Below are 23828 nucleotides of genomic sequence, written 5' to 3'. Positions count from 1 at the left end.
AACATTTGAAGCCTACTGCCCAAGAGGGATGAGTTGTGTTCTTACGCGGCCCGCCACGGTGGCCTAGTGGTTATTTATGGTGCTTGACAGTCGTGTTCTTACTTAGATGATAGTGATGCAGGCATATCAGTACTCACAGAGACTTGGCTTTATCCCGAAGTAACCAACGAAGAACTGTTCCCAGATAAGGACAACTATAACATATATCGATGTGACCATCTCGATAGAAGAGGAGGCGGCGTGTTAATAGCAGTAAAAAAGACAGTGTCATCATTTCCCCTTGATACTAACCCTTCTATAGAGATAACTTGGACTGCATGCGTTACAACTTACGCTAAAATACTTATAAGATCATGTTATCGCCCACCGGATGCCCATTGATCTTTCCCCAAAGATCTACGTGATAACATAGAGCGAGCTACACAACTCTATTCAGCTGACATAATATACCTTATCGGTGATTTCAATTACCCGCTCATTGATAGGTCTGCCTTGTCTACCACATGTCGCGTCTCATCAAATTTTCCCGTATGAACTCTCGACTACAACTTATCACAAGTTGTTCACCAATGCACCCGTGGTTATAACATATTGGACCTTGTTTTCACTAATGCACCAGAGAACTGTTTCACATTTTGACCGCACAAAAAAGACGAGGACAGAGGGAGGTACGACGACACAGGCGGTAAACTTTCAACTCATTTTATTCAGTGAAAGACGTAGCAATATATAGCGAGAGAATACTGGAGCGATATCAATTACATCAGATCAGGATAATGAGCGACCACATAGTTCCTTGCCCCAATTTCGACAGACCAATCTACATCCGGTATCACTTTTAACAGGCTCGGTGCATAACGTAACTACCGAAGGATTATAACCGTGATAATTTCGATCAATTCAGCACGGAGCTAGAAGATTTTGATCACGAGCTTTTTCTGCCGTCGTTTGCCTCAGAAACCGTGAACGAAAACTGGATTCTTTTTAAACATAAAATATTACGAGTTAGTTGACAAGTTTGTGCCGCTAATCTCTATATCCAACGATAAAACTAACCCTTGGTTTACTAAACATCTTCGAACATTCCGAAATAAAAAAATTCGGCAGATCCCACGCACCGTGGGAGTCGATGTTATGCGAAGCATCCGGCGGGTAGGTGACTGTGGCGTAACTTTTTTTACTGAGCGACACGTTACAAAATGACGCTAAAAATTTGTATAAATTTTCTACGCACACATATATATTTTGAAGAGCCGCATATGTGTTATATAACCAGTTTACGGCTGGGTAACGCTGACAATGTCAACGTGGGTATTACCAACGCCAGAAGCGGTAAGCTGATATGTAGTGCTTATACGTGCCCCGAGAACGCACGCACGTTTCACGAACCCGTGTGCATGTGTGCAAGAAGTTCTTGACAGTTCTTCAACAAGAGCATCATCACCGTGATCAGTGAGCACCAGCATCTGATCATGACTTGTTATAGGATCCGGTTGTGATCGTGGTGATGAGAGGTCCATGTGTAGTGAAGTATGGGTATAGTACAGCTGTTGGAATTTGTTAATGCCTCGATCATTTCGTCGACAAATTGTCTGTCGACAGAGCCGGCGACATGTCGGAACCTGAAGCCACCCTTCGCGTTGGTGAGGCATAGGCCGTCGAGGCTCCTATAGGCCTGGATAGTGCTACGTAGACCAACATCAGTGGATCCTGTTTGTCATATTCGTAGACTACCTGGGCGTATGTGGCCTACGTAGCCTAGTCTACAAAACGGCTGTCAATCAATCTGGCGTCATTCTCGGTCAGCATGAGAACATCACGCAGACTCGTAAGAAATGAAGGGGGCACTGCGTCGTTCTGGTGGACGAAGTGCACTTTACGGTGCGATGATGTGAATATCATACGCAACTTTCGTTAATGTATTGCCCCGGGGTCGATCAATGCTTCAATATAGCTTGCTGAATCATAGGAATACAATCGTAATGTTTATAAGACTGCTATAAAAGCGCAGCCAACACTGGAACTACAGACGTTAATCTGATATGACGCCTGTATCGTAGGAGAAGACATCGTAGGAGTATCATGTAGTGTTGATTGCTTTCTTGCAAAGTTGGATAGCCAGCACCACAACCACAATTGACGTTGCACCGCTATTACGCCTAGGCTGTTTTTCCAAACCAGTTTATTGACCTGGCGAGGCTCAGTGGTAGAATACCTGATTGCCACGCAGAATGCTTGGGTTCGATCCCTGCTGGCATCTTAATTTTCGTTCTTTCCATTCGTTGAATCAACGCTACCGATGTTGGTTTTCTTAACGCTCTAGCATTTAAGTTACCAATGTCTGTTCTCGCCGTTCCTGGGTAGATATAAACTGTCAATCACCTGTGGCGCATACCCGTACACCGCGGCCCGTGGTAAAGGGGTATGTGCCACACGTGTCTAGTGGAAAGGGTTCGGCGACGTACGCGACAGGATTTTAACGTTATGCATGTCATGACCCGGTAATCTTATTCATCAAATCCTCTTACCCTCCCATGCAAATTTTGGTCTATACCAAGTCAAGGAGGTGATCATGAGAGCACCCAGACGTAGGCGGCTAGATAGATAGATAGATAGATAGATAGATAGATAGATAGATAGATAGATAGATAGATAGATAGATAGATAGATAGATAGATAGATAGATAGATAGATAGATAGATAGATAGATAGATAGATAGATAGATAGATAGATAGATAGATAGATAGATAGATAGATAGATAGATAGATAGATAGATAGATAGATAGATAGATAGATAGATAGATAGATAGATAGATAGATAGATAGATACGTAGATAGAAACGCTCAAAGTGCCAGAGGTTCGCTAAGAAATGCTTCGCATTTAAAAGAAACCATATAATACCGCGAAACGCGATGATTCTGCGTCCTACTGGGATAAATACAGGGTGTGCTTACAAGAATATTGTAAAGATTTAGGCGCAGCGATGAAGAAATATTACTCGCAGGACTTACCCTCACTTCTCAAAAATAACCCAAAAAAGCTCTGGCAAATAATTTCACCCTAGAATAAGTATTCTAATCACGTTACATTATAGGATACTGGAAAACTCCGCTTTCCGATGAAGCCTCCACGATTGCTTTCAATTAGTATTTCGCCTCTGTTTTTCCACAGGAAGATTGTTCCAATGTGCCATTTGTTCCAGATCAACCTTTCACTTTCCTGGCTCCAATCACCTTCACTGCCGAAGGTATAGCGAAACTCATCATGAATCTTAAAGTCTCTACTTTATCAGGCATTGATAATGTTAACTCTAAAATACTGAAGAACACTACTGATATTTCAAGTCGCTTCCTGTGTCTCCTATATAACCAGTATCTATAATCAGGTGAGCTGACCAAGGATTGGAAGATTGGCAAGGCAATTCCTGTATTTAAGTCCGGTGACAGGCACTCGCCCCGTAATTATCGACCCAATTCTCTAACATGCATACCCTGATAACTACTTGAACATATCATACCTTCTCATGTCTACGATTCTCATACCTTTTTTTTTTGTCTAATCAGCATGGCTTCAGAAAAGGCTACTCATGTGACACTGAGTAATTAGAATTCACGACTGATCTTCACTTTATATGAACACTAACGATCAAATCGATTGCCTCTTCCTTGATATCGCCAAGGCATTCGATACTGTCCCTCATTGTCGTTTAATTTCTAAACTATCTGTACTCTGTATCGATTCATTAACCCTGTCTTGGCTATGCAACTACCTCTCTTCGCGTGAGTAATTTACGGTGGTCAACGACATTTCATTAACCTTTGTGACGTCACGTCCGGCGTTCCCCAAGGCAGTGTAATAGGTCCGTTACTTTTTCTAATATACATTAACGATTTGCCCGCTAACCATTCATCCTCAGTTAGGTTCTTCGCCGACGATTGCGCCATATACCGCAACATTAAATGTTTTGATGATCATTCCGCTCTCCAAAATGACCTTCACCTAACCTTCCTGTGGCGCGAAACTTGGCAGATGTCCCTTAACACATCTAAATGCAAGTTAACCTCATTCACTCGAAAGCGTACTAACTTAGCATTTCACTATACGATTAATGACATCGTTGTATCGGCTACCCCTAAATATCTCGGCGTTCACCTTTCATCGGATTTATCCTGGACTACGCATATAGCAGCTGTTTCAACGAATCCTCTGAATCTCTCAGATATCTCGGCAGAAACTTGCGCAACGCTCCTTCGAGCGTACGCGCATTATCATATATTACTAATATTTGCCCACAACTAGAGTAAGCATCATCCACATGGTCACCATATCAAGATTACCTAGTACGTATGTTGGAAGCCGTCCGGAATAGGGCAGCGAGATTCATCTCTGGGAACTAAGACTATCATTCAAGCATCACCCTAATAAAACAAGACCTTGCATTTCAGTCACTGGAAGAACGCCGCAACATTGCTCTTTTATGTCTGTTTCACAGGTACATTTATAGCAATAAATTTCACTGTTGCCACTTCATTTGGCTGTGCGCACATCCCGACGCATTCACAACGCACGTAGTTTCATGCGCATTCATGGTCACACGCAGGCATTTAACTCATCACCACTACCTCGAGCCATTGAATATTGGAACGATCTTCCTGATCACGTTGTATCCATCCCTAATCGTGAAACATTTCGTGATAGCCTGATTTCGTTGCACTCTAGTATTGTACAACGTTGTTGCACCTTGCTGTTTCTAATCTTTGTTTTTATTCTTTTCCTTTTTTCCTTTTTTTTGCTTTTTGTCTGTATTTCTCTTTATTGTTGTTTTGTATACACTGATGCCCTCTAACTCAATGCCCTTCAATGGGCTTGTAAGCATAAGCGTGCGCAGGGTTCCCCTTCAGGGGGGGCGAAGGTTCGTCGCAGCGCCCCCCTCCCTATTATGTCAATGTATGCGGCTGCCTTTGCGCCCCTCTTCTCGCCCCCCCTACAATGTATACGGCTGACTTTGCGCCCCCCCTTCTCGCCCCCCCCCCCCCTGCGCACGCCTATGCTTGTAAGGTATTTTGAATAAATAAATACCTTAAGAGAGCAATGAAATTGCTCCCGCTCCTTCGCACATTTGGGAACTGCGAAAAAATCTAAATTTTGTGAGCGCCTGGGTATTTCTTGAGTACGTAAAGGGTGGCCTTTGTTTCGGAGTTCCTCTATTCACACTAGAGAAACATTCAGGCATCGCTACACTACCAGATAACTAATACAGTTCACGAGTTACAAAAGCCTTCTGAACGAGTTTTGAAGCCATTCACCTGAGATAGTTTACCTTTCAAAGAATTTACGTTCATGGGTAGTAGAATTTACGTTCATGCAAGGACGACATCCTAAAGTGGCCCTTCAATTTCTTTACGAGGTGCTTCCACTAGCACATTTAATGTCGCGTTTAACGTTTCCTGAAGCTTCAACGGTGCGCTCCTGGCTAACCACACTAATTTTATTTCGTCCTTTCTCTTCGTCTCTTGCTATCAGCGTATAATGCAGAGCGTTCAAATGAAGCCGCTTAAACGAAAACAAGGCTCACCAATCAGCAAAGTCCAAAGCATCACAACATCGACACCACAAAGTCCTGAGGCCATCATCCCCGCTTCTACTCAAAGGCTGTCTTTCGAGATAAAGGATTCCCGGCTGCTCGTTTAGCCGCATTTTATTAAGGCGTGTGTGTGCACCACGACAGAGGGGCAGCAAAAGTAAAAAAAAAAAAAGAAACAGAAACGTTGCCGAGGAAACACGTGCCACGTAGGCGTAAAGATGCTTCGGTCGGCTTTTAGTACGCAGCATCGCAATCCCACAGCTGCGCAGTTCAAGATAATAAAGGAGGCAAACTAAGAAAAGAACTTGTGGAAAAGTTATGGCTCCACTAAGAGAATAGTTGCAATTTTGAAATCACATCGAAGGCTTAGCGTGGTTTCTTTATTTTTTGCATGACTGAATATTGACCAATAGCTTGCACGTGCGCATACAATACTCCAACTTTAGCAATCCTTACGTTGCTGTAATTAACTAAATGTCAAAGCCCCAAGAGCAAACTATTTTTGACAGTGGTCGGAATCTGGGGCCGAATTCACGGAACTTTTCTTTCGTCAGGACGTTTTCCCACTGGTCAGCCGGCTACTCTACACTATCTATCCCACATCATGGTTGCTTGAAATAACCTCTTACAAAAAATTTCAACGCAAGGCATTTTTTTAACACGGGCCCTGATTTTCAAAACCTCAAATTGGTGGGACAGGTTGTACGAACCGGAGAAATTGCCTCAGACAGGCTGGTCGACGTTTCGCTAGGAGGACCTATCTAGATGAAGTCCTTTCTGAGGCTTCAACAGTAAACTCGTGGCTAACTCCCGAGCATTTATATTTATTATTTCCCTTTCTGCCAACTGATATTCGCATATCATGCAGAGCTCATGATAAATCAGCTTACAAGAAAACGAGACTTGCCAATCATCAACACCTCAAGCAGCACAACGCAGACACTCCGAAATGTCAACAATGGGCCGCCATTCTTCAATCCACGTATTTACAAAGACGTCCTCCTACATCACCCTACAACATCGGATAGCACTCACCACTTATCAGACTGGCGAGTGCCATCCATCCAATGATTCGTCAGTACAGATTTATTTATTTATTTATTTATTTATTTATTTATTTATTTATTTATTTATTTATTTATTTATTTATTTATTTATTTATTTATTTATTTATTCATTCATTCATTTATACAGTACTGCTATCCTCTAGCTGAGGCTGTAAGCAGGAGTGGGAGCAACAAGTACAAAACGAAGTGAACAAATCACGATACAACAATCGTGTCACAAGAACAAGGGAAAAAAAAAAGAGCGCTCCAGAAGAGCAAGACGCAAACCGCATACGCATCCTTTCAACACTGGTACGCGCAAACTGATTGCAGAAAGATATGACAGTACTTCTTTTTCACGTAAAAAAAAACTAAAAAATTGGAGACGCGACAACCGTATCAGGTTGCCAGCGGTTAAACAAAAGGGTTATGATGCGCTCTAAAGAAAAATGAAACGAGTAAGTGTAACGCATATGGACAGCGTTCGAATCTGCAATGGTCGTAAATGATTGTGAAAGCGATTACAACTGAATAGTTTGTACAAAGGAATCAGTAATCGGACATTCCACAGCACCGGCTGGCAGGCGGTTCCACTCTCGAATTGTCTTCGGAAAAAAGAGTTTGCAATGGTTTCAGTGCGGAAAGAATAAACCTTTATTTTTTATTTTATGGTGGGACTGGGTGGCTCGCTTGGACGCTAGTTCTATGTACGTGCGCCTATGTATACCAATTTTATCATGGAATAGCAGGTGTATAAATTTAGATCGGTCACGTTGGCGCCTCTTTTGAAGACATTATAGACCTGCTTTGTTTACCAAGGCACTCGCGGAAGTGCGCCAACTACATGAACGATATACAAACCTAGCCGCTTTCTTTTGGGTAGATTCCATCTTGTTTATCTTGCCTTGAGTGTATGGGTCCTAAACGATCGATGCATATTCTATAACAGGACGGACTGAAGTTTTATATGCTATTAAATTAACCATGTGTGTACATTGCCGCAAAGTTGTTTTTAAATAACCAAGTTCCCGCATTGCCTTCCTCGCAACTTCCGATATATGTTCATTCCACCTCAGATCTGACATTATTGTAACCCCGAGGTATTTATATCTGTTTACGACAGCGAGAGAGTTGCCGCCTATGCAATATGAAAAACTTAATGGCAGTCGTTTTCGTGTCACAGTCATCGCAACTGATTTTTTTACGTTTATTTTCATTTGCCAATCTGTGCACCATACTGCAATTTGTGCTAAGGCATTGTTCTGCAGAGCCTGGTCACTAGGACTCTGAATGTGGTGACAGATTATGCAGTCATCAGCATAGAGCTTCATTGTAACAGGTACATTCTGAACTATATCATTAATAAATATTAAGAACGACGGCCCCAGCACGGACCCTTGTGGAATGCCCTACTTAACAAATACTGGATATGAGCACACATCGTCAATTCTGACACATTGGGTTCGGCTATAAAGATAAGCTTCGATCCATGCAAGGAGCGAATAATTATTTAACAGTGGGTTTAGTTTCAAAACAAAATGGCGCTGAATTGGCGAAGCACCTCATTTTTTCACGAATCTCTCAGCACTTCACATCATTGGACCTGCGGACTGGTTGTCATGGCTGCATGCGATCGCAGAATTACTTTCGGTACAGGTGGATGCTATGAGCCAGGCCAAAGCTTGGGCTAAGGTTGCCACCTGGCAGTGTGTTAAGGCGTTGACAAAATTGCACCTCTCCTATCGGTGACGCGCCGAATGGGACGAACGCGCAGCAACGACGCATTGCATGGGCTAACAGCGGAGGCCACGGTCATGATTCCTTACTTCGCTTTACCGCTCCCAGAGGGCGACACCAGCCCGCCAACCAGCAGCACTGTGAGAGGAAAGAGTGAGATATAAAAGGCGCGTTTCTGAAGCCTCCACAGAGCCTGACCGCGGCGCAGTGGATAGCGTGCCCGGCATCTGTTGTCGCCGACCGAGAGGCTGTGGGTTCGACTCCCGTTGACGGAAACTCCTTCTTTTCCATTTGATCGTGTGCATTTTTTATGTCATTTCCGTGACGGAAATGCGTCACTGAAGTCTTGGTGGACCCCGGCATAAAACACTTTCGTGTTAAAAAGAAGTACCAACGCGAACTTGTTTTGTCAACAAGATCAGCACTGCGCTTTGGTTCAAAAGTGAACGGCGAAAGCAAAAACGCTCATCAACTTGAGTTCTCGTTTCTCAATGCAATTTATTTGCTCACCTGCAGTATAAGCTAAACTTGCAGAACAAGAGTTCGATATACGCATTTTTAAACACACTGATGTCGCACACGCGCGAAAGAACATGATTTATCGACATTTGCTTGTCGGTGCTGCAGATCGACGTAGGATCTTCAACATTTACGAGGATTTATGTGTATAAACGTGTGTAAGACTATTTCGATGGCTTAGGCTGAGAAGCAAGTTTGGAATAAAAATAAGTATCACATACGTGCTGCTGCGTGCGTCTGACCAGTGCTTTCATAAGAAACTCGATCGGCGCAAGGGCTTCAACACGCAGCTCTATGCAAGCATCGCAAGGCAGTGCGTGCCGAAGTTCACACTTCGCACACCGCGTCTGCCCTTAGCTTTACACCCTCTTATCTCTACCGTTTTAAATTAAAGACGATAGTCTTTCTTTGAGAACTTGAACGCAGAAATTTTGATTCGCCAATTTTGATTGAGCCAATCGGCGAAACTTTAAGCACTTGCTGAACGCCCAGCTATCTTGAACTGGTAACTGTGTTCATACTTGTGAACATTGTCGATCAAAAAGCAAATATTACACATATCTGAGGTGCAACATCAATACGTAAGTATTAGCTGGTGTGTTCCTTTACTAGAAAATACATAGATACGTAATTCTAAAGACCCTACTGTTTCTTAAGCTGCGCTGAAAATGCTCGTGTTTCTTAGGCTGCGCTGAAGCGGCGCAGAAACGGCTGGCAAAAAAAAAAAAGCCGGCAGAAGACTGTCGTCTTTCGACGACATTTGCAGCGTAGCACGCAGATACGCGGCCAATTTTTCTCTTGCGTTCTTCAGTCAGCGTGCGCGGCAAGCACGTTAGCCAGAGCTATGGAGCCCATAAATTGGATGGAGCTTTCTTTTTAGCAGGCTATCACATTCATCGTTTCACTTATCGTGGACTCGTATGCCGCGCGCAATGGCGCACGGTAATGTAACGCCGCCATAGGATGCGAAAGAAAAGAGTGCAGTAATGTGAAAGAAAAAAGATGTGTAAAGAATGCACACGAATAGTATACCAGAAAACCAGGACGATAATACTAAATAGGCGCGATAGATCAGGTACATTACCCATTATCAGGAACCAGTGTGTAGTAAAAGAGCATTACGTATTTGGGCCGCTTTCTTTGGATACAGTTGAAAAGCGCGTGTTTGCTTTGAGGTGCACCGCTCAATCACGTCCCCATGCCTTGTTTATTTCGCAAAGACTAAGAAACACGCCACTGTGAAATGAATAGATATGTATGTGGCTAAACAACGTGGTTTCGATACATGACGCGTGTTTATAATTGCAGTGGGAAATACGATAAAGATGTGTTGCAGTGCAAGGTTCTCATAGAAGTTTGACAGTCATATCTCACCGGCCACGAACGCCTTTCTTCAAGGCTTACCTCAGATTGGAAGCACATGTCACTAGAGAACAACAGTTCGGCTTTGCAAAGCGGTGCGCCTCTTGCAGCTGCCGTGATTATGAGTTTTCAAGTGCACAGACGTACGATATAACAGACAATAATGCCAATGAAAGTATAGGGGGTGTTATTTGTAGTAATTAGAATGTAAATGTGAAGAAAGTAAAGCGGACGAAAAGATAACTTGCCGCCGGCAGGGACCGAACCTGCGACCTTCGAATAACGCGTCCGATGCTCTACCACTGAGCTTCGGCGGCGGTCATCTTCTCGTCCACTTTATGGGGGTATATATGTGCATTTTAACCTAGGAGGGTTGGCCAGCGCCGATCGCAGCCATGGCGACGAGTGTAGAACACTCTTTTTTCTGCCTGTTGGCGTCACGTAGCACGTGATCTCTTTACGAGCCAGCAGCTGACCAATAATCCCTCGCATACTACCTGAAGGCATCAAGTCTGCCAGAACGAGACCCTCGCTATGAATAAAGGAAAGAAGGTGACTTTTAAGGGCTCCTTTTTCTTTGTTAGACACAATATTAATCAGAACTAACAGACAATAATGCCAAGGAAAGTATAGGGGGTGTTATTCGTAGTAATTAGAATATAAATGTGAAGAAAGTAAAGTGGACGAAAAGATAACTTGCCGCCGGCAGGGACCGAACCTGCGACCTTCGAATAACGCGTCTGATGCTCTACCACTGAGCTACGGCGGCGGTCATCTTCTCGTCCACTTTATGGGGATATATATGCATTTTAACCTAGGAGTGTTGGTCAGCGCCGATCGCAGCCATGGCGACGAGTGTGGAACACTCTTTTTTCTGCCTGTTGGCGTCACGTAGCACGTGATCCTTTTACGAGCCAGCAGCTGACCAATCATCCCTCGCATACTACCTGAAGGCATCAAGTCTGCCAGAACGAGGCCCTTGCTATGAATGAAGGAAAGAAGGTGCCTTTTAAGGGCTCGTTTTTCTTTGTTAGACACAATATTAATGCCTCTTCCTATGGAGCCGCTAGCAGACAATTTCGCGAATGCTCCCAGGAAAAAATGGCGGATGTGCCCAGTGTTGCCGGAGCACCACGGCAGCGCAACAGTAAGAGAAGATAGAACACACAAGCACAAGCGGATACTTGTAACTGTTATTTCATTCAAGGAAAGCACAAAGTAGTAAAGCACTGAGCCTACTGGGCGTCACCGGAATTGAGAAAATATATTTTAACATACGATGACTACACTAACCGCAGCCTCTGTGCAAGCCAATAAGGTAAAACAACATAGTTCTAAGGGCGCATAACACGTAACTGATGTAAATATTACGACGTCAAAAAAAAAACTCACAAAATTCCTTATACACTCGCTTGAGACAACATGAAGGCGCATCCACCACCTTCTTTGTCTTCTCAGTCGATGCATTGTTGCTATCCCGACACCCTCCGATAGCTTTCTGTACTTAAAATTGTTTTCCATTGCCTCTAGCATCGGAGGTACCTCACCTGGTTTAGTACTGCCGTCGTTACCTCTCTACCGTTGAGGAAGCTACGATGTCATGCGATGGCGTCATAAGGATGTCACAAATTTTGCCGATCTGTGACGTCATGTTGACGTGAAATGGTGGCATCATCATGTCATGATGATTTTTTTGCATTACTCGTGCAGACGTCGACGGGGAACGCCGACAGGGAACGTCGGTAAATTTTCGTGTTTAATCAGGCCTCTAAGGCTTTCGCCTTAATATCTCTCTGTGAAAGAGCGATAGTTGAACATATTTTGAGCTTCTTGAATAACGAACGCTTCCATGAATTAACATGCCTGGTGATCATGATGATCAAGCAGGACAATGTTGCTGAACTGCGTATATACAGATTCGCATAAACTGCCATGCGTTGCTAAATGTGAAGAGTGATTAGTATTTAGTTAGGCGCACATTTAGGCAACGACCTGTCCGTACTTATATACACCTTTACACCTTGCCGCAACTAGTAGGGACGTTGTACACTACACGCATTGCACATTAATTCCTAGCAGCACATAACAGAGTCTGCAGAACGTTCAACCGGGTCAAGCGATCGCTTGTAGGCGTGCAGAGGACAGGCGCACATGTACCCTGACAGTACTTTCTTCCGTCTTCTTTCTTCCTTTTAACCCCTTCGGCCATCTCCCCCCAATGTAGGGTAGCAAACCGAACGCGCGTCTGGTAGACCTCTCTGCCTTTCATCCCTTTTCCTCGTCCTCCAACCTGGAGAACATTCCTTCAGTTGTTTACTAAGTTTGCTAGGATGTGAAATCCGAGGAACAAGGATATCCGTGAGAGTAAAAGAGGACGTCACAAAGTTGTCAAATGTCATCATCATGCGGATACACTTTATTTCGAGGTAAGCATTTTCATGTAGCCTTGCTCGCTGCTATATTTCACATACATACATTAAGAAAGGCTCAAAATATTTTAGTCCCTCATTGATTCTCCGATGAAAACTACATTTGTTCATGTCACTTGGGCGTCAAAGTTTCTGGAAATTTAAATCCCTCGCGTTTCATGAAGCCCCTATTGCAAAAACCAGCGCCACTGGGTACCAGCGTCCAGTGCCATGCCTGATTATGGGCCCAGCGTCGCGCTGGATACTGGGCCGCTGGAACGGCGTTTTACTGGGAGGCGCTGGCTACTCAAGCGCAAAACGGCTCTACAGCGTTAAAACGGTGGTCCCTACGTTCCCTGCATAAATATATTAGTAAAGAAAATCATATAGCAAGCATCACTGCAATAAAAAAAAAAAAGCCGTATGAAAAAAAAAAGCTCCACCACGAGGATTCGAACTCGCCACCTCTAAATCTCCAAACGAGTACTCTACCACTGCGCCACGCTGAATTTTTTTTTCCTTTCATGGTATTTATTCAACATAGGATAGCACTTGAGAGCAATTGAATACAGACAAAGAACTAATATGTTGATTATGCTCTTATCGCAACACAATGACGAACAGAAGGCACTACAGAATTCGGCACTACAGGCGCAGTCACCTCTATACGGCGCAGGCGCAGTATAGAGGTGACTGCGCCACGCTGAAACACGTCAATGTCGCTGTAAAAGGGCTAGCCAATACAGTAAGACAGCGTTTCGTTTCATATTTCGGTGTCGCGTATTCAAAGAAGACGCGATCTTCCTTTCCAAAGCACGCTTGCTTCTTTATTAGACACAAACAAAGGGTGGCCGGCAACGAATGCAATGCCCAAAATGGGAAGAGCGCTAGGTTTCTTTAAGAATTCCCGTTTTAACTCCGAAAAATATCAAATGGATCGAGGAGCAGGGTACAATTTGACGGCTGTTACTGCCGATTTTTAACAGCCGTTTCTCGCCCTTGCTAATGATGAAGATGTACAGAAGCTTTATGATGACTCGTTCGATAAACAAGCGCCTACATGTATTCATACTGAGTAGTTTTCTCGCGCGAGCGACGATATTACTGTGGGGCGGGCGTGTCTGTATTCCGACTTGCAGTTCTATCGATACCTAGAACTATAAAACCGCTCCGCAAAAACAAACACAATCAGTTGAAAACAGATGCCGGTGTGTTAGTTCACTAACGCGTACCGGTTGACAGGTATGTGTTCTGACGTATGAGTCAGAGAAGTACCGGCGAGTGCGGCCGGCTGCTTTCGGTGAGCCTGCGTTTGTTGCTGAAAGCGCGTCGCATCGATGGTCATCGCGCCTTGTGCGGACACCGTACACAAGAAAAAATAGTTATTTTAGGTTAACGGATGTCCAGGCTATACTTTACAGTAATTCTTACACGTTGGAATTGCGTGTGCTTAAACCAAGAAGCGCCGGTGGCATGTAGACGGACTCGGCCGGTACGCTAGGCCTAACACTCGCTGGGAACCGCACTGGGTAGGAATGATCTCGGCGCAGATGAGTTGCGATGGTTGAAGTTTCTGCATTTTAGCCTCGAAACCTTTTTAACTGTTACCTAACGTATAGCTAAAGTAAGTGGAAGTGCAAGAATTGCCCGAGATGCGTTTCCGGTGTGGCGATATCGAACGACGGCTGTTTTTCTGGCCTCCGTTGGCAGAGGTCGCGAAGCCAGAGCTCATTTACTTCTTGCCAACTGCACGGCGATGTAACGATTTGCTCTGTATGTTCAGACCAACGCCTCCAGACTTATAAACATTACAATTTTGAAGTCATTACCGCCATACATCACGGATGCAAAACTGATATATACATATATATGAGCGGCATGCACAAAATGTGTATTCATTGCAGCTACGTACGTGTTCCGCAAAAATTAACGACGTTATTGGCACTGCATGAATAAAAAAAAGCGTGGTAGAAAGCAAAATGATCAGTGTTGGCTGCTTTGGGTTATTAACATATTTTTCTCCCCTTTCGACATGGAAACATTAAATGTGACCGTGATTTCACATATATATGATATCACGTATACCATGAAAATAGTGCGCATCTCCTGGTCTTTTTCTGCCAAGCTAGAATTTGTGACACATGTTTGGAACCCGTCAGGATAGCATCTATCGGTACCATCGAATCAGACATTCGATATTCAACGATACCAAAGCATTCCGCCGCTCACGATACTGAAAGCAGCGCGCGGCACTGGCAGAACAGTGCAGGTTCCAGTATGTGCCAGCGCACGCCAGTGATAATTCCAGCGTCTCCAGCGCTTCCCAGTGAGCGCCAGCGCCACAGCGGCAAAGCCAGTGGCTCTACCAGTGCGACCCAGCGATTTCACAGTGCTTTCACCGGAGTCCCAGTGAATTCGAGCGTGTACCAGTATTCCCAGTGCGGTCCAGCGCCAAGAAACGTACTGGTATCCCGCTGGGAGTACTGGAACGGCGCTGGTTTTTGCAATAGACCCGTACGTTCACGAGATAATGAAGTATTATCCTAGAGGGAATAGTGGCTATAGAATGTTTTGAAAAAAAAAAAAAAAAAGAAGTATAAGCCATAAGTACTTTGTATATCAACACGTAATTGTAACCGTGTGTTCATATAAAAATAATTGCATTTAACAAAAAAAAAATAAAAGAAAAACGAGCCCTTAAAATTCTCTTTCTTTCGTCGATTCATTGCGAGAGCCTCATTATAACAGACTGGATGCCTTCAGGTAGTGTACGAGGGATTGTTGGTCAGCTGCCGAATCGTAAAAAATATCACGTGCTTCCTGACACCAGCAGGCAGAACAAATGTTCCGCATGGCTGCGATCGGCGCTAAAACTCCCAGGTCTAAATACCCCATAATGTGGACGGGGGAGCTCAGTTGGTAGAGCACCGGACGCATTATTCGAAGGTCGCAGGTTCAGTCCCTGCTAGATGCAAGTTATCTTTACGTCGACTTTACGTTCTTCCAATTTTCATCACAATTACTAGAAATAACATACCCTATACATTCCTTGGCTTTTTTGTCGTTAGGTCCACTTATTCTTGTGTCTAACACAAAAAAACTCACAATGTGCTTCGGCGCTCCTACGGTCATATGGTTCAAACAAGAGCGCTTTGTTTGACCATTTACGACTTCTCGTGCAAAAGCTGTTTTATGTTTTCCAGGCACAAAACTGACAGAGATGAAATGTAATCAGACACCACTTGGATCTTTCCTGGACATAGAATATCAATGTTCGAGTCTCCTGTAATGGAAAACGTTTCTTCACAACTAAAACCCTTCAAAACAGCTTAAAGTGCCAGAATGAAGCTACTGACATTGTTGTTATGGGGTGGTAGATTTCTAACAAAGACAGACCTGGAAGTAACTTAACTTTATTATAAGGACTTCAGCATTGGTCAAACTGACGTCAACATCACCTACTGTCGCAAAATCAATCGCAAAATATCACTCGCAAAAACCGCAATTACACCGCCTATACGGAGCTCTCGAGTTAAAAATTTAGTGGTGAAACCTTTTTAAACAATAGAGTGCAGGATTGAATCTGGAACATTAATTTTAGTAGGTAAAAGAAATCCACGTGTTAGCATCTACTTCTAAACTGCTGAACTCCTCCCATTATTTACGCTAACTGAGAATATTCATATTAACCAAACTAAAATTTGAATCCGAGTTAGGACCGAAGTGGCTCTTAAAGGCATCGAAGTTGGAAAATACAGATTAAAAGTGCAGCAGATAGCATCGTACTCATTTGATTTTTTAATAATAATAATAATAATATTAATAATAATAATAAAAGGACGTTATGGTTATCAGCGGCGAGGCAGCGTGGGGAACCGCTCAGAGAGACAGCAGCGATCAGAAGCACGAGTCGAGTGAAACCGAGCGTTGGCGATGCTGCTGGATGGAGGCCCATTTTCTTGTTCACAATCGCCCCTGCTGAAAGAGAGCCATCCTGGCGACCTAAGATGTTTGCGGCAGAGGTTCATGATATGGCTTGATACGGGAAACATGGACGATGTCTCGTCCACGACAGCGCATGTCATCAGATCGAGAAAGTGGCTCCATAGAAAAATTAACCGGAGAGGTTTGATCCAGGACGCGGTAAGGCCCTTCGTGCATTGGAACGAGCTTCGAGGAGAGTTCCAGAGTTTGACCTGGGAAAGATAGCCATACAAGAGACCCTGGGGCATAGCTAGGATCTAGAAGTGAGTTGCTACTGTTTTCTTTCTGGCGTCGCTGGCGTTGTTTTTTTTGTTTTTGTTTTTTTTTTTTAGTTTTAAACGTGCGGGAGAGCTGGCGGCCCTCTTCGACTTGTCGAGCAGCTTCGAAGACAGGTGTACACTCGGAAGCGTCAGGACGGTAGGGAAGTAGATTGTCGATAATATATGAAGGCTTGCGTCCGTAAAGGAGAAAGAAAGGCGAAAATCTCGTAGTTGTTTCTATCGCGGTGTTGTATGCGAATGTTAGATACGGTATAACACAGTCCCACTTACCATGGCCAGATGTCACGTCCATCGAGAGCATATCACTCAGCGTGCGGTTAAACCGTTCCGTTAGCCCGTTAGTCTCCGGGTGGTATGCCGTGGTTCTCTGGTGAATGATGTGGCATTCCCAAAGCAGAGCTTGGACGACCTCCGAGAGAAAAGCGCGGCTTCTGTCACTAAGGAAATCTCGATGTGTGCGATGTCGAAGGATGAAGCGAGGTAAAATGAAAGATGCGACATCCCGAGCGGTAGCACTCGGCAAAGCGGCAGTTTCGGCATAGCGTGTCAGATGGTAGACAACAACTATAATCCACCGATTGCCATCTGGTGTCATGGAAGTGGGCTGTAGAGGTCAACGCCGACGCGATCAAATGGATTGGCAGGGCATGGAAGCGGCCGCAATGCCTTTCCATACTGCCTGCGCCTCCTGCCGACGATATTGCTTCAGACTTCCGACCAGTCCTCAGTGAGGTCAGCGAAGCCATGGCGACAAGCATGGCTGAAGCCATCGTTAGGCAAGGTCTGCGCACACAACCCGAGTCTATTTTCTATGACACGGGTTCTGACCTCTGCTCGCATGACCTGATTGGCTCGGATGCACGCAGCATTTATTCCAATTCGCGGTGCCCTGGCCCGATGACAGCGGAGTTGCCAAAGTCGTGTGGGGCGCCGGCACATAATGTCGCTCCCGTTTCGCCGATACGTAGCATAGCGCCACACCAGCGCACTGTGACCAATCGTGATACGGCCCAACGACTCGTTTTTGTACGGCGTCTACAATCTCCTCTGCCTTGCTCCTGCATGCGGCGGCACAGTCGTCAGCGACACCTACAACACCGATGGTACAGCCAATGGCACCTGCCAGAGTACGCTGAGGAGCCTTCTCAAGCCAAATCGCAACCAGGACCGACCACCGACCACGGCGATGCCGACCACCGCGATGCAACCAGTGTCGCCCACCAGAGACACGTGTGGCAGCTCAGTGCGCTCGCAGTCATGGCCGAGTGTGCTGGCGAAGAACCACACTGTGATTTGGGCGCGCGAGCAGCTTGCGCGAAGTAAAGAATGACGAGGGCAGATTAGAACACCTTGTCCGACGAACGGGTATTGAGTGTGTCTCCCTCATCACAGTACATAACTTATACGTAGATGATGGCATGAGAGCCTCCCCCCCTCCCCCCGCCAACAAAATTGCTGTCTACGTCTCTGGTACCAGTGCATAGTATGTTGTGCTGTGGTAAAGTAGGGTGTGCTCTCGCGAGCGTGCACTATACTCATTTTAACATTGTGGCTATACCGTAAACTCCAACTAATCCGTTTTGGCGACAGCAAATTCATATCGTCACCTCGTCATAATGATACTTATATTTATGCTCTACTGACACCTTCCAGATACCAATCCAACAATTACACATTTTTTCAAGTAAATAAAAACATGAAGCGGCTTGTTCAGTACATTAGCCATTTAGTTTAATGAGCATTATACCGTATGTGTGGAATTATTGGAATGGCATACGAAACATTTTAGGAAGTCCAAAAAATAATAACGAACTCTTTCATCAGCCATTAGTGCGTATTCTGTAACCACGTTTTGATTGTGCTGCATGTAATGATAATTTACACTTCATACGTTGTCACAATTGTATATTACAGACAGCACATATTTGAACAGTTTGGGAAATTTTTGATCTGTTCATTATGTCGTTTTGTGGTTTTTTTTTTACTTCCTTACTTTCTTTATCCCACCCGCCTCGAATGTTACATGGCTTTGATGAAGTAGATCACATAAATACTACTAACTAAAGGGCTAGAAACACTGTAACAGAATAACATTAAGCGACAATCGACGAAATTTCATGGTATTGTTTCACAGTGGGCTTACTTCGTTGCGAGGCCTTTGTTGCTGTGTCGCAAGAAAGTTAGATTCACCAACCAGCTATTCTCACGAACGGCTTCGGCCGTGTTTCGTGCAACGCAGCATTTTCTACTCTCTGCAATCACAACGAAAGTATAAAATCATTACTATCTACAATAAAGAAAGGATCGGTACGACAGGCGAAAGGCTTTTACAATTCCGCGCGTATGATGTACAGCCGAGGACGTGTGAGCTATGCAAATGCGCTCTTTCCTCCAGTCATCGTCACTCTCCCAGGTTGTGCAACACTTGAACGCCGCGAGATTTGCACACTCGGTGCACACCTTGCACGAACGACGTGACGAAGCGCTCCAGGTAGAACGGCTGTCGCGGCCACAGCCAGCCGTCCACGAAACCCATGTGGCCGCCGCGGGGCGTCACCACGGCGGCCAGCCACGGCGACTTCATGATCTCCTCTTCCAGAGAGGCGCTGCGGGGGTTCAGCGCGTCGTCCGACGAGAAGAGGAACACCAGGGGGACGCTGCACCATGCCCAGCCATCCCTGCACGTACGAGCCAATGCACGCCCGGAACTTGTAATATATCGGTGCTCACGAGACTCTAAAAAAAAAAAAAGAAATTGGTGCAGCTAAGCACTAGTGTTGCGAAGACTGAGGAATCCTCGGAGCTGGTGGCCTTCCCCCTTTTCCTTCCCGTCTGTTCACTCTCTCCTTTCCTCTTTTCCCTCATCCTCACCCGCACAACAGTTTTCCTCATCCTCTCTTTCATTTTCACCCCCTTGCTATACTAAAAATGAAACATAGGTGCTACGCGTCTCCAATTAGCGCACTATTGTTCAGAGCCATATAGAGCACGTCAGAATATTTTTTTTTTCAAATCCGTCAAGCTCGGTAATTAACAAAGGTTTGTGGCGTGCTCTATACGTCTCAGAACAATACTGTGCAAATTGGAGACGCGTAGCGCCTATACTTAATTTTTTTATTACTTGGTGCTTTTCAGCCGAAACACCCTGTAATATACAAGTATAGGCTATACTTTACCCTGTACTTCATTGTTTCCCTCCTCCTCCTCACCGCTCTTTCCATTCCCACCCCTTCATATTCTATACCATGCATGGCTATGCTATACCAGGGGCTGAGTGACTGTAGCGCATAGCCGCCGAGTTTTCTGCAACGTCGAGCTTGAATATCTCCGCTGTTAAAAAAAAAAATAAAGATCACTGGTTACTGTTTTGGTAAGTCCTTGCTTTCCACAACCCTTTCGATAATCGCCTTAACTTGGCCCTTCCCATTCTGAGGCGGTTCTTTGAGAAATAGAGGGAGGGCGCCATCTTCGGCAGCCTTCGCGGGAGCTCGGCTTCGGTGCCTCGCTGCCGGTTGTCCAAGTAGCTTTCTTGCTCGGCTGTTTTCTTCGTCGTGCCTTTGGCGGCTCTCGCTCTTCTGTGCCACTCCTCCTCCTCCTCTATTTTTCTTTTTTCTTTAGCTCTTCTTATCTCCACGATGCTATTCCTGATCCCTGGCAAAATTTTCCCTCAAAATGAGCAAGGGCTATAGTCATCTGCTTTATAGTTCTGTCTTTCTTTTTACACGGTGATTACCAACAGAGACATGCGCCACCACTGGACATGACGTCAACACTAATTACCTTAGAACGGACACGCCAAGGATGACAAGGGGCCTTTGCAAAGATAGGTCCTGCTATCGAAACGTCGGCCAGCCAGTCAGAGGCATTCTAGGATAGTTTGAAACGACGAATGCTACGCGGACAAACGTTCATTTCCTTGAGGTTCGATTAAGGCATGCACCGAGAGCCAAAGCCAGGCTAGCAATTGCGAAGGCGATGCGCACGGGACCGATTACGCTATCTCGTTCTACTCTTGAAGGCGAAGCTCAAGACTGCTTCGTTTTACAGCGAAAACTAATATGAGATCGCATCAAGAGCCGATTTTGGTGGCGTAGTTGTCCGTTGCCGCCGCCGCCAGTGTCCGTAACCGCTGTTGAGCGAAATGAGAAAACCAATACCCAGTATCGAATGGGATTTGAACACGGTGCCTCATCGTGGGAGTCAAGTGTTTTACCACAGAGTGACGCCGGTGCCTGAAACTCATTCGCAAAAAGACCGCTATACCGGCGTCATGTCGGGCAAGGAATCGCGTTACATGTGTAATACAACGTGAGAGAAGAGGAAACTAACAACCAGGCGACACGCAATGCGAATCGGGCAACGAGTTGGTCATTCATAGCTTCCAACACATTACAATGGGCTCAGCCATAATTCTTTATCGTCATCAGCCACATGATCGGCAAACCACACCATCGTCAAAGTTCACTGAATGCCGTGCAGATGTGTAGCAGGTACCTCGATTATCCGCAGAATGACAAATAATGGCATTGTGGGTGCTTCCCTTCACAAAAATGATTATTTATGCCGTAGTGGGTACCTTGCAGGTGTACTTGTATTAGTTGCCCTTCAGAGGTTACGAGGGCTCTACAAAGGCGGCTCTTCCAGCTTTCGCTGTCACCGTGCAGTCCTTGTATTCCGCGAAGTCCTGGTATTTCTTTTTCTTTTATTTTTTGAAACGCTGGCTAGAACTAGCTGGTACACCCCGTATGCTGTTAAGGGGCTTGTAAGCCTGTCAACGATGGTGCAATTACACGCGTTTGAAGTGCACTGAAACTTTCTTTCTGTTGTCAGAGGCCCGAATGTTATGTGTTATCGTTGGTGATTCACCGTGTCGAGCTGGGTACATTACACGTACGGAGAATCTCCGTGTTCCGACAAAAACTTAGAACAGGATTGTTCATTTACCATTCTAATATTTCACTTGATGTTATGGGAAACAATAAGAAATTCAGGAATGTCGAAGTGGTGTCAGCTTAGCAGAAATGCTATGAATAGCCTCATTCTTGGCAAACATACGGGCGAAATATTCAATTGAATATTTTGTCGTGCCTGATATTAAGTAACCCTACCTCCGACAGTCCCGAGTGCATTCCATAAACACCAGTACAAGTTTAATCACATTTTGGAGACAGATATACCTCGAGAGTTATGCTAGCCTGAGTGTTTCTGCTAATGGGATAGGACTTAAACGGCTACCTGTTTTTATTTGAAGTTTTCCAATATAATATAACCGGAACAGCTCATTGGTAATATATTACATCGGCTAAATTGAAATCAAAATTCGTATTAAAATTATGATGTCCAGTGCATCATCCATTGCAGGTTAAACTGTCGAACACTGTTCTGTTTAAAAACAATTGAAGACAGTGTTGTCAGAATTTAAACAATACTCGAACCAGCTGCACTCCATGAAAGTCGAAACAGCGGAGCTGGTGCCCCCTTTCGTCAGGCTACTGGATTTCTCTATATTGCAAGAATTTTCTAAATATTTCTGTGTGGTGTCAGTGTTGTCTATTTGTTCCTCTGTGTTACGCTATGGTGTGGTAGTAAGGATTTATTGTACATTTGCAGCTCCTTGTAATATTGCATCTGCTGGATCCCGTTTCTTCAGGCGTTACACTTTGCTGTTAAGCTTCGGCAGCTTACGCTAAGGATTGCTTTGTTCTTCAGGTTAAGTCATGTGGTTGGCGCGCGACGATATGCTCATTCACGGCCGCGCTGGAGCGCTGTGGTAGCGCTTTACTGCGATTCTGGCCTATTCCACCCGGAAAATCGCCCAAACCGCGTATTACTAGCACGGCTGCGCTGGAACGCGAGCGAGCTGGAAACGCTGCTGCTGCGCAAACCATGCCCGCCTTGCCAAGGAATTGGGGCAAGCCGTTGTTGCATGTAACACCCTCTCACCATCCCAGCGAGCTTACAGCGACGCTAATCGCCTTCTCCCCCTCCTAACGAGCCTCTCCCTCCCCAGTCTCTGCGAGGCGCAGCTCTTTCCCCTTCCTACCGAGCCTCACTCACTCCACACCGCAAGGCCACATGGCCCAGTGCGAACCTGGGGGTCACGTGGCTCTGCGTGACGACCAGAGACCTCCCATTGACATGGCGTAAACAACTCCCTGTTAAAGGGGTCATGAAGCACCCCTTGGGCTTGTTGAAAAAACACATCCTGCGGAAACCTGACAAGGCTATGAACTGCTCTGCCAAATATTACAGTCGTGCGCGCCGCGTAAAGGCCACAAGCGGAGCGCGAAGTTGCCGTTTCCTCAGGCGCCCTCTTTTCAAACAGACGCCGGTTCTCACTCTCGTCGGTGGGCGGGGCGTCTGCACGTTGACGTCGCGGATCTGCCAGTTTACGTCGCAAGAGACATAGCATGCTTCTTGGCCGATAGCCGACGTAAATCGAGAGCGGCGTTCGGATCAGATGCGCTTCTTGCCGCGGGGTGCCGTCACTTGCCGGCGCCGCAATCCTCAGTACACGGTAGCCGCACTCGCGCAAGCGAATCACAGCGGGAGAGCGATCGCGTTTCGTGACGCGCGCTGACGTAACTTGTTTGCCCCGTGCCATCCCTCCCTGTCTAGCTTCCAGTGCGCTCGTCGGCACGAGAAAAGAGAGAAAGCGCTGGGAGCGTGCGCCAAACCCCCGTAACTCCGCTGATTCTTGACGGATTCGAGAAATTTTTGCGGCAATCGATTCGGGAGGCAGTAAACTCCGATACTGAGGTCATTAGATCATTACTTGGAAAAGTGGTTCATGACCCGTTTAAAGAAATAACAGAAACGAAGAAGCAGCTGGAGAGAAATGGTCGCAGCAAGTAAGAACGCAGTGTCGTGACGTTCATGCGCCTGCGCCACATTGCTGAGAATC

General features: G+C 45.4%; 2 protein-coding genes across 2 annotated transcripts in view; both read right to left on the bottom strand.

Moving 5' to 3' along the window:
* The window catches only part of LOC119375166 (uncharacterized), a 34595-nt gene extending 17379 nt beyond the window's left edge, over positions 1–17216 (bottom strand). Inside the window, exon 1 of the mRNA XM_037645358.2 lies at positions 17195–17216. Within this exon, the coding sequence (XP_037501286.1) occupies positions 17195–17216 (22 nt within the window). The remainder of the gene's footprint in view (positions 1–17194) is intronic.
* Positions 17217–18849: 1633 nt separating this feature from the next.
* The window catches only part of LOC119375165 (phospholipase ABHD3-like), a 33724-nt gene continuing 28745 nt past the window's right edge, over positions 18850–23828 (bottom strand). The window contains exon 6 of the mRNA XM_037645357.2: positions 18850–19660. Within this exon, the coding sequence (XP_037501285.1) occupies positions 19326–19660 (335 nt within the window). The 3' untranslated portion in view covers positions 18850–19325. The remainder of the gene's footprint in view (positions 19661–23828) is intronic.

Source organism: Rhipicephalus sanguineus, chromosome 11 (genome assembly GCF_013339695.2).
Source record: "Rhipicephalus sanguineus isolate Rsan-2018 chromosome 11, BIME_Rsan_1.4, whole genome shotgun sequence".
NCBI classification, from domain to species: domain Eukaryota; kingdom Metazoa; phylum Arthropoda; class Arachnida; order Ixodida; family Ixodidae; genus Rhipicephalus; species Rhipicephalus sanguineus.
Note: the sequence above shows the minus strand (reverse complement) of the source record. Positions and strands in the feature narration are given on the sequence as shown.